This window comes from Otolemur garnettii, unplaced genomic scaffold (genome assembly GCF_000181295.1).
Source record: "Otolemur garnettii isolate 467f Iridium unplaced genomic scaffold, OtoGar3 scaffold00172, whole genome shotgun sequence".
Taxonomy (NCBI): domain Eukaryota; kingdom Metazoa; phylum Chordata; class Mammalia; order Primates; family Galagidae; genus Otolemur; species Otolemur garnettii.
Genome location: NW_003852567.1, coordinates 440,465 through 453,758, shown reverse-complemented (window position 1 = coordinate 453,758; position 13,294 = coordinate 440,465). Strand labels below are relative to the sequence as shown.

The window sequence follows — 13,294 nt, the reverse complement described above, 5'->3', positions numbered from 1 at the left end:
AAAAAAGAATTATCCAAGTGTGATGGCTCATTCATTCACTTGACATTCAATAAGTAGTTAGTGAGCACCTACCATGTGCTAGGCACTGGGAATATAGCAGAGATGTGGCTCCCATCTTCGTGGCATCTACAATCATTCATTAACTCCTTACCTTAGACACATCCCTTCCCCTCTCTGGGCTTTAGACCTCTGAGATTCTATCTGAATGTGGGATGTAAAGACAATGTAAAACTTGAAATCTGGGCAGATCTATAAGGGTTTTGTCTTTGCTGGGTGTATTATTACAAAAAGACCTATGCTCATCTCAAATTCTGGCACTAGACACAGGTGTGGGGTGTTTATAAGTGGTGAAGGCTGGAAATCACCAGCTCTGCAGTTCTTTTTGTCACCTGTGCCTCTCATAAAGAGACCAAGTGGGCAGTGGAGGCATTTAAGGGGTTTCTGCGCATGGGCTCTGGCTGTCGTCCTGACTCCCACCTGCTCCCACCTGAGCCTCTCCAGCCCATCCCACATTGTTCAGACAAAGGTCACACACTCCAGTTTTGTCCTTCCTCTTGGGCAGTTTCCTCCAGCTGGAGTGGCCTTTCTCTTCCACTCACCCTTCAAGACTCTGCTCATATACCACCTTCTCTGTGCAGTCTTCTCAGATGCCTCATGGAACTTGCCATCCTCACAACAGGAGAGGCGCACAGTGATTTCAGCAGGCTGATTGTATTCTGCCTTGCATTGTGGTTGGTTTATTGTATGTCTTTGACTGTACTGTGAGCTATTGCAATGGAAGGGCTATGTCTGATTCCTTATGGACTGGGAAGCCACACCCAGGAACTATCAGTGATTGCCATGCCTGGAATAGATCTGGTGCTGTTCTTCTGCCAAAAATCCTGATTCCAATGTTTTACCTTGAAAATGATGGCCTTCTCCCCCTCCAATACATATACCCTAACAGAATGGTGCAGCCATTGTGATTTCTAGGAGAGCTTTGGTGGTGGCAGTCTCCCACCTGCAGTGATAGCTGCTCTCTCTGAAGAGCTATGTCAGAAGCATGGTGGGTTTCCTCAAAACTTAAGAGTCTAATCATAACACGTTCATGGAAATCAGAGCTAACCCAAGCTACAGCATGGGCACAGTATGGGATATCAGAGCAGCTGCTGGTCCCTTGGTGGATCAGTCAGGATGGGTGAGGTTATGCTGCAGTAACACACAACCTCATAATTTTAGTGGCTTAACATGATGAAGGTTTATTTCTTTCTCATGCTATGTGTCTATTATGGGTTTTCAGGGGACTGTCCTCGGAGATCCTGGCAGATAGAAGCGCTCCCATCTGGGACATCACCAGTTATGACTGGGGAAGGACACACTGGAGCATCTTGCACCAGAAGTTAAATGGTCTGACCCAGAAGTGATATATGTCACATTAGCCCATAGCACGCTGGCTCTATGGAATCCTACCACATGCTCAGAAGAGGGAGAACCAGAAATATTGCTGAGCAGCACCTCTGCATTTGGGCGCAATGGCATTTCCCAATACACCTGCACTCAGAATGCTGCTTTAGCACCTATCTGTCAATGTCACATGCTGACACGTCCTGGGAAACCAGAGTCACAGAATGATAGGACATTTAAGTGTCTCTGAAAAATTGTCTAGTTTGACTCCTCACTTGTACACCTCCTGAGAGGTAGAGTGAAGGCTGGAATGAGCCCTGGATAGGGAGGGAGAGGATCCAGGTTTGACTGTCGGCTGTTGTTCTTGTTTTGCCATGTGGCCTTGGTCAAGTTCCTTCTGAGAAATGGAGCCATTAGTTTAGGTGACCTCTCGTACTCTGTAACATCTGAAATACTTCCTCAAATCTTTCTGGCAAATTCCAACCTGAGGTTTGATAGGTCCAGGGTTACTTAGCAAGATATACATGTCAGTTTCATTGACTGATAAATCTAACTTTAGCCATTTAATACATATTTTAGGCTTTATAAATCACTTTAAAAGAAAGGAAAGGGGGATAACAGGAAGAAAGCTTCAGTGACCATTTCCCTGAAATGCTTAGATCTGGGATCTCTGCTTCTCTGCTTCTTGGCTGTTTGGCAGAAGAGCTAAGGGTGGACTTTGGAGTAAGGCTGACCAGGGTCCGAGTTTCAGCCCTGCTTTTTGCTAACAATTTTCTTAGCATCAGCTTCCTTTCCTATAATGTGGAGATAACAGTATTTCCCTGTGGTGTTATTTTGAGGATCCAGTGAGATAGAGCGTGTAAAGTGGGAGATGATACTGTGCCTCCTTTCCCAAGAAAATATTTTTAAAAGATTTTATGAGAATAATCAATGTGCTAAGTGAATTCTTACCTCTCACCTACTGGTCAGTGGCCTGAGAAAACGTAGGAGCTGGAGCCAAGTGAGCTGAGCTGAGGCTTGCAAGTGCTGAGTTCATTTCCAGCAAATGTACTGTGTTGAGATAGGCCAGGGCCCATGGGTCCTGAGGACCAGCCTCCTGCTCCCCTGCTGCATAGACATCCCTCTTGCTCCCTGCTCTCAGGGACCTTGTAGTCCCTGCCCAATTTAAAGTTCAAACTCTGCAACCGCACAAAGTTTTAGGTTTGGCAGCTGTGGGACCTGGGCTTCAGAGACTCCAGCTTCCTTGCCCCACCCCAGGAGGGCTCTGCTGGGGTGAGGTGGGCACAGGACAGAGAATCTGGAGACTGGGTCTCATTGTAGTTCTGCCCTTTGGATGCAGCAGGCTCTGGGCCGACGGCTCCCCTTCACTAGGCCTGGGTGTCTGGGCTGTGAATGAGTTGTCTCCTTCTAGGATTGCTGTAAGGACTGGATTCATCTAAACTTAGAACAGTGGTTCTCAACCTTCTTAATGCCGCAACTCTTTAATACAGTTCCTCTGAGTTGCAACCCATGGGTTGAGAACTGCTGGCGCAGAGAAAGTAAATTGCTTTGTAAGGTGTGAGATGTGAGGTGTATGTGTGAGAGGCTTTAGAAGTCAGGGATTTAGTCAGGCAAATGAGTTTTTACAGGTTTCTTTTTCCCCATTCTCTCCCTTCCCCTTTCCTTCCTGCCCTTTCACAATAAAAAATAACTTGACACAGTTTAGAGACTAAAAATAAGCCTTAAATAAAGAAGCAGAATTTGCAAAATTTTATATTACACTATGGTTTTCTTCTGGAACTTTTTTTTTGAGACAGAATCTCACTCTGTTTCCCTGGGTTGAGTGCTATGGTATCCTAGTTCACAGCAATCTCAAACACTTGGGCTTGAGCAATCCTTTTGCCTCAGCCTCCCAAGTAGCTTGTGGTGGACCACAAGCTCTACCACAATGTATGGCTAGTTTTTCTATTTTTAGGGGAGACAGAATCTTGCTCTTACTCAGGCTGGTCTTGAACTCCTGAGCTCAGACAATCCACCTGCCTTGGCTTCCCAGAGTGCTAGGATTATAGGTGTGAGCCACCAAGCCTGGCCTTCTGGAATTCTTATCAAGAATACAGTTGAGAGTAAAAATTGAGAAGATGGTTACCACTTATTCTATCTCTGCTCGTACTCACGGATACCCCCAACTCAGTAGGTCTAGGATAAAGTCATCATTTTCCCCATCCCCTTCTACTGCTGTCATCTTCTCCACCTCAGAGTCTCAGTGGGTGGCACCTCCATCTTTTCTACCCCATAAGCCAGAAATCAGGTGTCAACCCACAGCCTCACTCTCCCTCATCCACTTCTATTATATCACCTCAAATATTATATGTCTATCTCCCAATATTATTTTACATATATAACATGTATATAGCTGACTTTTGAACGACACAGGTTTGAACAGCACAGGTCCACTTATATGTGTACTTCTTAAATTTGGAAATTTTTAAATTATGGAAATTTTTTGGAGATTTGTGACAATTTGAAAATACTCTCAGGTGGACCACCAGCCCTGAGATAGCAAGACCAAACCCTCTTCTTCCTCCTCAGCCTATTCAAAGACTTTTATGAGGATCCACTTCTACTTAATGAATAGTAACTACATTTTCTCTTCCTCATGATTTTCTTTATAACATTTTCCTTTTTATAGATTACCATAAATCTATAGTATATCATATAGTATATCATACATAGACCTATGTGTTACTTGTTTATGTTACCAGTAACACTTCTGGTTAACAGCTGGCTATTAGTAGTTATGTTTTTGGGGAGTCAAATGTTATACATGTACAGGCCCTGCCGTTATCACCCCTACATTGATGAGTGCATATATCTATTTACAAAACTTGTGCAGGGCCTGGATCTTGGGACAGAGTGGAATCTGAGGCTCCTGGCTCTTAGAGGCTTGTTGAAAATGAAGAACACAGGAAGGGCAGGGGAGAGAGTGACAGGGAGGGACCGCTGATAGGTTTTACAAGAAGAGTGAAGCCCCTCTGGAAGCCCCATGGCTGCTGACAGGTTGGTGGGAGGAGCAGGACTGAAGTCTTGAGATAGCTGGAGGCAGGTGTAAAGGTGCTGGGGGTGGTGTTGGCCCAGGGTGACGGATGGCAGGGCAGGAACAGAGGGTTATTAGGGAGCTGTTCTATGACAAGATAGGGGGACTTGGTGCTATCTCTCTGGGATGAGGGTACCAAACCCTGAGCCCTTGGCCTTCCCTGTCCTCACAGGCCTTGGCATGTGCAAGCCTCACCCACGAACCCCCCAGCCTGCCTTTCACCTGGAGGCCCGTCTCCTGCCCCACACCTTCCTGGCGGCCTCCTTCACCTCCTTGTTCCTCAGGCTGTAGATGACGGGGTTCAGCATGGGTGTCACCACAGCGTAGAGGACCGTAAAGACTTCGTCAGAGATGTGGGCTTCCTTGCTCTTGGGTTTCATGTACATGAAGATGACGGTGCCGTAGAAAAGCAGCACCACGGCCAGGTGTGCTGAGCAGGTGGAGAAAGCTTTGCGGCGCCCGGCAGCCGAAGGCACCCTCAGAATGGTGGCCAGGATAAGAGTGTAGGACAGGCAGATGAACACCAAGGGCACAGGCAGCAGCAGGATGGCGCCTGCCAGCAGGAAGGCCTCGCTGACTGATGTGTCACCACATGCCAGCTTTAGCACTGCCAGGATCTCGCAGGTGAAGTGGCTGACCACGTGGTGGCCACAGAAGGGCAGCCTCATGGCGATGACTGTCTCTGTCACTGACTTGAGGAGGCAGAGGACCCAGGCGGCTCCTGCCAACAATAAGCAGAGCCCGTGGCTCATGAGCACGGGGTACCTGAGTGGCTGGCAAATGGCCAGGTAGCGATCATAGGCCATGATAGCTAGGAGCAGGCACTCTGTGGACCCCGTGGATAGACTCAGGCACATCTGGATGGCACAGGCAGTAAAGGAGATGGTCTTCCGGGATGACAGGAGGTGGACCAGCATCAGGGGCACAAAGGTGGATGTGTAGCAGATGTCTAGGATGGAGAGGTTGCCCAGGAAGAAGTACATGGGTGTGTGCAGGCGGATGTCTAGCACGCTCACTGCCACGATGGCTGTGTTCCCCAGCAGGGTCACTAGGTACATGGCTAAGCACAGCGGGAAGAGCAAGCGCTCCAAGGCTGGGTAGCCAGAAAATCCCTTCAGAAAGAACTCAGACACCCCTGTCCTGTTGGCTGGCTCCATGTTGCAGAGTTCTGAAGGACACACAGCTGGGATGGAGGGAGAAGGGGGTGCAGGGTGGTGGGCAGCTCACAGAGCCCCTTTGGGGATGGAGTGGATTGCTAGAGTCTTTTCCATCACTGTCACGCTCTCTGTCACCATGGGCAATAAATACCCTTACCCTCTGCAGGGCCTCAGTTTATCCATGTAAAAAGTCAGGATTGATTTAGTCAGCAATCCCTAAGAGAATGTTAATGGACATGTTAGTAGGGAATCTAAAAAATCAATCTGAGACAACAATGGATTAATAAAAAGTAAAGCTCTTTACTGCAGGACTTCTCAGATCCTCTAATAAGTGAATGTAATTTGTAACTCATCAAAAGTAATATAGAGCATGTGCTCCCCAAATTTATTTGACCATGGATTCCCCTTCAACAGAACACATGTTAACCAACTGCAGAGACGAACAGTCTGGGAAACAATGGGCCAGATAGAGGGCCACAGACTAACATGCACCAAAACACAGCTTATGGGTCACATTCTCAGGGCTTCTGACTCAGCGGGCCTGGGCAATGCTGCTTCTGCTGGCCCAAGTATCACAGCTGCTGGGCTTGAGGGTCTCTGAGGGGCTTCCTGATTATAAGGAAGCCTCTGAGCCATCACTGACACCATTCCCACTGTCTGGAATTCTCTCAGCCTGTGGAAGTCTGGCCATCCCTAGCGTCCGTGCACAAAGCATATGCCGTGCCTTGCATTAGTGGGGCTGTTGGCTTCTATGCCAATCAATGGGCACGGTCACTAGTCCACAGGGCCTGCCTTCTCAGCTACTTTGTGTGGTTTGCACCTTCAGGATCTGCTTTCTTGCTAAAATTTGATGGAGCACTTGGCCCAGCCCTGGGCCCCTATTTTCTCCAGGCCAAATGTAGGGTCACTCTGACTTTGTGGACTCGCAGGGCGTTAGCATGAAAAGTGCCAAGAGGCCAATAGGAAAATAGGTCCCACGGTGGGTCTCTGGTGAGGCAGCCCTAATCTAGTCCTCCCAACAAAGTGACACCTGCACCATGCTCAGAGCAGATGTTTGCTTTGTCAAGCTGCAAATGTCACATGTTCTTTTATCCCATTGGATGGACATCTTTCTCCTGCATCCTGCCCACAGCCTTCTCGCTAGCTAAAGAGCATGAGTCAATCTCTCCTTAGTGTTCTGAGAGGACACATTGTCAAAGCCAGGGCCCAAGCTCAGCACCAGTTCCTCTCAGAGCCTCACTTACATGAGAACAGTTCCTTCTTTTATTCCTCCTTCATTCATTCGCTCCAGAATAAGAAATGATGGGGGAGGCCAGGCTCACACCTCAGTGTGAGCTCAGTGGCTCACACCTGTAATCCCAGCACTCAGGGAGGTTGAGGCGGGTGAATCACTTGAGCTCACAGTTTGAGACTAGCCTGAGCTAGAGTGAGACCTTGTCTCTAAAAAAATAGCCGGGCGTTGTGGTGGGTGCCTGTAGCCCCAGCTACTCGGGAGGTTGAGGCAAGAGAGTGGCTTGAGTCCAAGAGTCTGAGGTTGCTGAGAGCTATAATGCTACAGCACTCTACTGGGGGTGACAAAATGAGACTCTCTCAAAAAACAAACAAAAAAAGAAGTGATGGGGGACCAGCTGCATGCTAGGCATTGTGCTAGGCATGAGGGGAATGAGTGAGGATGGGTGTGCTCAGGCCACTGAACCAAAGCCCTTCCCAGGCAGTAATCCCCTTTACTCTGCCTAGCCTCACCCTGTTCTGTTTGCATGCTCTAGTCACAGGAAGCTCATTATTCCTGTGCACACTTTTCTCCTTTTTATTTGCTGTTAGGCCACTCAAAGGGTCACTAAATCCTTCCTGATGTGGAGCCTGGGTCGCCTCTACCACCAGGGCTCCAGGCAGCATGGTCTCTGTGGATACTCTTCCCTTCACAGAGCTCAGCCGTACACACTGGGGCCCTACTTCCAGGAGTTAAGGACCACTTGTGCAGGTCTCTGATCTAGTCCTGGGGTTTCAGATAGAAGGTCTTGCCTCAATATGACTGTGCAGAATCGCCATGAGGTCAGGAGGAGTTGCCAGTTTACCCCAAGGCTCAGCTGGGATGCTCTGATGCTGGGCTCCTGAAGGGGTGCCCCCATCTAACAGAGATGGGTATCACACCAGGGCTGGGACAGGGCAGAGATGGCCTTGTGCTTTCCCTGAAACCCCAGTGGCTGGGTCAGGCCACAGCCTACTCTTTACATGGTTCCATATGCTGCAGTTTATCCCCAAAGTCACCAGGAAACACCAGTAGCCACTGGCTACCTGTTGGGATACACATACACTCACACACAGTTACCATGTACATGCCAGCTACACGAGAATGCACAAACACCTGTGTGACATACAGATAGACGTGTGCCTGTGAGTGTGTATGCCACATGCTGGCTCATGTGTGTATGTGTGTGGTCATTCACATGACTCTGTGTGTGTGTAGGTACCAGCACTCTTTTGGGTTCCTCACATACATGCGCACGCATACCCAGAACCTGCAGTGCGTGGTCCATGGCCTGGGAGCTGCTTTGGGGGCATCCCTGGAAGGAGGTTTGTTGAGACCATAGCCAAGCAGGGGCTGCAGGGGAGTCACTTGGGAGGAGTAGCTCTGAGGGGCGGGAGCAAACTGGAGTGAGCCAGGAGGACAAGGAAACCGAGAGGTGGTCATAGCACCAGCTCAGGTCTTGTCTGCTTGCCAGCTTGTGTGCAAGGAGCTCGGTATCCTGGCTCTTTCTTCTCTCCTTCAGCTGGAGGAGGCACCTGGGGGAACAGGGAGGAGGTCTGATGTGACTGGATGCTGTGGAACTCTGGTTCCCAAAGCAGGGCCAGGAAGCTCTGTCTGTAGAGTCCATATGTCCTTTTGGCCTTCACCTCTCTCCTGGCTGAATGCTGCCTAAAACCAGCTGGCATGGCACCATGGCCAGGGAGCCTGCCTTTATGTGGTCCCCGGCCTCCCTGAGCCCCTCCTTTGGGCTTTTATGGCCTTGTGTTTGCACCTCTTGGACAGGGCTCACCTCTCTCACTTAATATTCCTGCCGGACTGCAGGATGTGTCTGTCCTCCTTCCCTCCTCTCTCAGGCTCTGAAGGCCTAGCTGAGGCTCTCAGCCTGGCCACAGCCAACTTTTCCCTGTCTTGCTGTGACTTCCTATGGCTGAGGCAAACTGGGAATGAGCAGCTGGCTGCCAAACATGGGTTGGTCCCAGCCTAGATGACACCCTAGCAGAGCTAGGAGGGGTCTTATAGATCAGCTAGGCCACTGTCTTGTTATACATGGAGAAACTAGGCTCAGAGAGAGGAGGGGGCTTGTCCAGCATTGCATTGTCAGTAGAAGGGGGACACCAAGGCCACAGTAATCCTCAGAGTGGTTGACTCCTTCCTCTGCCCCACCATCCCTATTTCTCACTTACCTTCAGGCTCTTTGGATTCCTATCCTTGGCTCCCTGAAGAAGGCTTCAGAGGACTTGAGACCAGGGAGGTTCTCTATCTGGAGCCAGGGGGACACAAAGTAAAGAAGTGGTCACATGCCTCCTCTCTGCAGGGAATCTTGGTGGGCAGGACACGGGGCTTCACACTGGTCTAGCTCTCCAAAGGGTGAAAACATGCCTAGACTTCTGTAGAATTCAGTGAAGTACTTGCCACTTGATAGAATTAAATAAATCTTTTGGAATTTGGTAGAATTATACACGGTCCTTAGAGTTCAGTGTAGCAGGATTGTAGGATTAGGAAATAGAGTGGCCAGTGGTTTACTGTGGGCAGGCAGGGCCTCCCTGACCTGGGCAGTACCTGGCTGCACCCTGACGGCCTCCAGGGGAGCAGCCAGGCCCAAAGGCAGTGGCACTTTCAAAGCTTTCTGTGCACCAAGGGACTGTGAAAATCCCTGAAGCAATTTAGAGGGAGGGGAGGAAATGTGCCCAGCTTAGAAACTTTGGGGCGCTTCAGGGATGATGTCCCAAAGACCCAATTACACAGAGAAATCTTAATTGGTGTGGAAAAGTTGGAGAAAGTGTCTCAGGGACAGGATTCATCCTCATAGGTCAGGCCCCAACCAGTGTGGGTCCAGATGTTTATGGGATGAAGAAATGAATGGATGGGCAATAAAACGAATGTACAAGCAATTCTCAATGAATAAATTTAAAAATAATTGAATGAGTGAAAAATGATTGATAAGTTGCTTTCCAGGTGGGGAGTTAGAGGTCTTGGCTCATGTCCCAGGGATCTTACCGAAGTACAAAATCTGGAAGGGGTGTGTGATGGGAGAGGGGACTGGATGAAGAGACACAGCAGGATTATGGTCCTTAAGGGCCATCCTGACCAATACTCATTGTACAGCCTGGAGAACTGCCCTCAAGAGGGGAAGGGCACTTCACTTAATGAGGCAGAGCACAGCCCTGATCTGACTCTGACCCTGATTTATGCACCTTTGAATCCCTTAGTCAATGCAAAGGTAGTCTACCCAGGGTTCCTTTCATCTCCTCCTGGTTCTTCTTCCCTCCTCAGAAGATAGTTTTTTTTTGAGACAGAGTTTCACTCTATTGCCCTGGGTATAGTGCTGTGGTGTCATAGCTCACAGCAACCTCAAACTCTTGGGCTCAAGTGATTCTCTTGCCTGAGCCTCCCAAGTAGCTGGGACTACAGGTGCCTGTCATAATGCCTGGCTATTTTTAGAGATGGGGGTCTCACTCTAGCTCAGGCTGGTCTCGAACTCCTGAGCTCGAGCAATCCACCCACCTTGGCCTCTCAGAGTTGCTAGGATTACAGGTGTGAGCCACCATGCCTGGCCAAAACATAACTTCTTGAGGGAAGTTCTTTCTGGGTTTCAGCGTCCAAGCCTCTTACAGGCTTAAGGGCTTCTTTTAAAAATAGGGTCATTTTATTTTGGACCTGGGTATTGTTGTTGTTAGATTTTTATTTAAGTATTTTAAAAATCACAAGTAATTTTATTAGGATTTTATTTATTTATACAAATAAGACAGAACATTTATTTAAAAAAATTTAAAGAGTACAGAAGTACATAGTATAAAAGTGACACTCCTTTTTCATGCCCTCCACATAGCCCCCAAATTGTTCCCTTTTTCAAAAGGAACCAATGTTACTAGTTTTATGTTTATCTATCCAGTTACTTTTGTGATAGTTTGCATATGTATGTATATCTACACACAGAAATAGGTCTTGTGATCATATATATGTAAAGGCTTTTTAGTATTTTTTTTTTTGTTGCAGCTTTATTGAAGGACAATTGATATATGATTGCATATATTCAAATCATATAATTTGATAAGTTTTAACATAGTAGGCAGTAATGAAGCCATGACCACAATCAAGATAATGAATGTCTTTATATTCCCCCAATTTTTCTCATGTCCCTTGGTAACCCATTTCTCTTTTTTCCCAACCAGCCAATCATTGATCTGCTTTCTGTTATTGTTGATTACTTTCATTTTCTAGCATTTTGTATAAATGGAATTATACAGCATGTACTCATTTAAAATCTGACCTCTGGCTCGGCGCCTATAGCTCAACCGGCTAAGGCGCCAGCCACGTACACCTAAGGTGGCGGGTTCGAATCCCCAGCCCAGGCCCGCCAAACAACAATGACGGCTGCAACCAAAAAATGGCCGGGCATTGTGGCCGGCGCCTGTAGTCCCAGCTACTTGGGAGACTGAGGCAGGAGACTCGCTTGAGCCCAGGAGTTGGAGGTTGCTGTGAGCTGTGATGCCATGGCACTCTACCCAGGGGGATAGCTTGAGGCTCCGTCTAAAAAAAATAAAAATAAAAATAAAATAAAATCTGACCTCTTTGACTCAGTATAATTATTCTGAGAATCATCCATGTTGGATACATTAATAGTTAGTTCTCTTTAAAAGTAGCATCTTTATTAAGCTGTAACTCAGATACCATAGAATTCATCCACTTAAAATGTACAATTCAATAGTTTTTAGTATAGTCACAGAGTTGTGCAACCATTACCACAATCAATTTTAGTACATTTTTATCACTTCCCAAAAAAACACTATACCAGTCATTCCCCGTTTCTTCTTAAACCTCTGCCAGTTCTAGGAAACCACTAATCTACTTTCTCTCTCTATCGAGTTGCCATTCTGGACATTTTAGATAAGTAGAATCATAAGAGATATGTCCCTTTGTGACTAGTTTCTTTTACTTAGCATTAATATTTTCAAGGTTCATCTATATTGTAGCATGTATCAGTATTTAATTTCTTTTTATTGGCAAATCTTATTTCACTGTATAGAAATAACATACTTTATCCATTCATCAGTTGATGAATATTTGGGTTCATTCCAGTTTTTGATGAATAATGCCACTATGAACATGTTTGTACAAGTTTTTGGGTAGACATATATTGTCTTTTCCCTTGGACTTCTCCTAAGGAGTGGCATTTCTGAGTCATATGGTAACTCTACAACATAAGCAAGCTTTTGAGGAACTGCCAGATTGTTTTCCAAAATGATTATATCATTTTACATTCCCATTAGCAATGTATGAAAGTTTCAATTTTTTCCAAGTTCTCACTGACAATCATTATTATCTGCCTTATAGATTATAGCCATCCTTGCATGAATGAAGTGGTATATATCATTGTGGTTTTGAATTGCATTGCTCTAATGACTAATGACATTAAGCATTTTTCAAGTGTTTTGTTCACTGGCCATTTGTATATCTTCTCTGAAGAAATGTGTATTCAGCTTTTTTTATTCATTTATAATTTGGGTTATTTGTATTTGTATTACTGAATTCTAAGAGTTGTTTACATAGTCTAGATACAAGTCCCTCCTCAGATGTGTGATTTGCAATTTTTTTCTCCCATCCTGTGGTTTGTCTTTTCAGTTTTTCTTTTCTTATTTTTTCCTCCCCTCCCTAACCCACCCCTCCCTCCTCCTCCTTTCCTTTCCTTTTTTTTTTTTTTTTTTTTTTAAGAGACGGAGTCTCACTCTGATAAGTAGGCTGGAACAATCCTTCCACCTCAGCCTCCTGAGTAGTCAGGGTTACAGGCATGAACCACTAGCCTGGTTTGTCGTTTCAGTTTCTTGACGGTGATTTGGGGGCACAAAAGTTTTAAGTTTCAATTATGTCCAACTTATCTTTTGTTCTGTTTGTGCTTTTGGTATCATACCTAAGAAACCTAATCCAAGAGATTTATGCCTATAATTTTTTTCTAAGAGTTTTGCAGTTTTAACTCATATTAAATGTTAGATACATTTAGAGGGGTTTTTTTTGCATATGGTATGAAGTGTCCAACTTCATTTTTTTTGCATGTGAGTGTCCAGTTGCTCCAGCAGCATTTATTGAAAAAGTAATTGAATGTTCTTGGTAATTTGTTGAAAATCAGTCCTTTGCCAAATTTAAAATAGGATTTGTTGTTGTGGTTGAGTTTTAGGAGTTCTTTCTATATTATGGGTATTAATTCCTTATCAGATATGTGATTTATAAATATTTTCTCTCATTTTATGGGTTACCTTTTTACTCTATTGATATTGTCTTTTGATGTACCAGTTTATTTTTATTTTTTTGAGACAGAGTCTCAAGCTGTCACCCTGGGTAAAGTGCTGTGGTGTCATAGCACACAGCAACCTCAAACTCTTGGGCTTAAGTGATTCTCTTGCCTCAGCCTCCCAAGTGGCTGGGACTACAGGCGCC

General features: G+C 46.1%; 1 protein-coding gene across 1 annotated transcript; it reads right to left on the bottom strand.

Annotated features, from left to right (window-relative positions):
- Nucleotides 1–4,616: 4,616 nt before the first annotated feature.
- On the bottom strand, nucleotides 4,617–5,664 carry LOC100943816 (olfactory receptor 13J1). Its single transcript, XM_003800227.2, has one exon. It carries the CDS (start codon nucleotides 5,611–5,613, stop codon nucleotides 4,675–4,677), a length of 939 nt encoding a protein of 312 aa, XP_003800275.1. The 5' UTR covers nucleotides 5,614–5,664; the 3' UTR covers nucleotides 4,617–4,674.
- Between the last annotated feature and the right edge of the window lie 7,630 nt (nucleotides 5,665–13,294).

Excerpts from the sequence above, each read along its gene's own strand:
- LOC100943816 (XM_003800227.2), bottom strand. The coding sequence starts at position 5,613 with ATGGAGCCAGCCAACAGGACAGGGGTGTCTGAGTTCTTTCTGAAGGGA.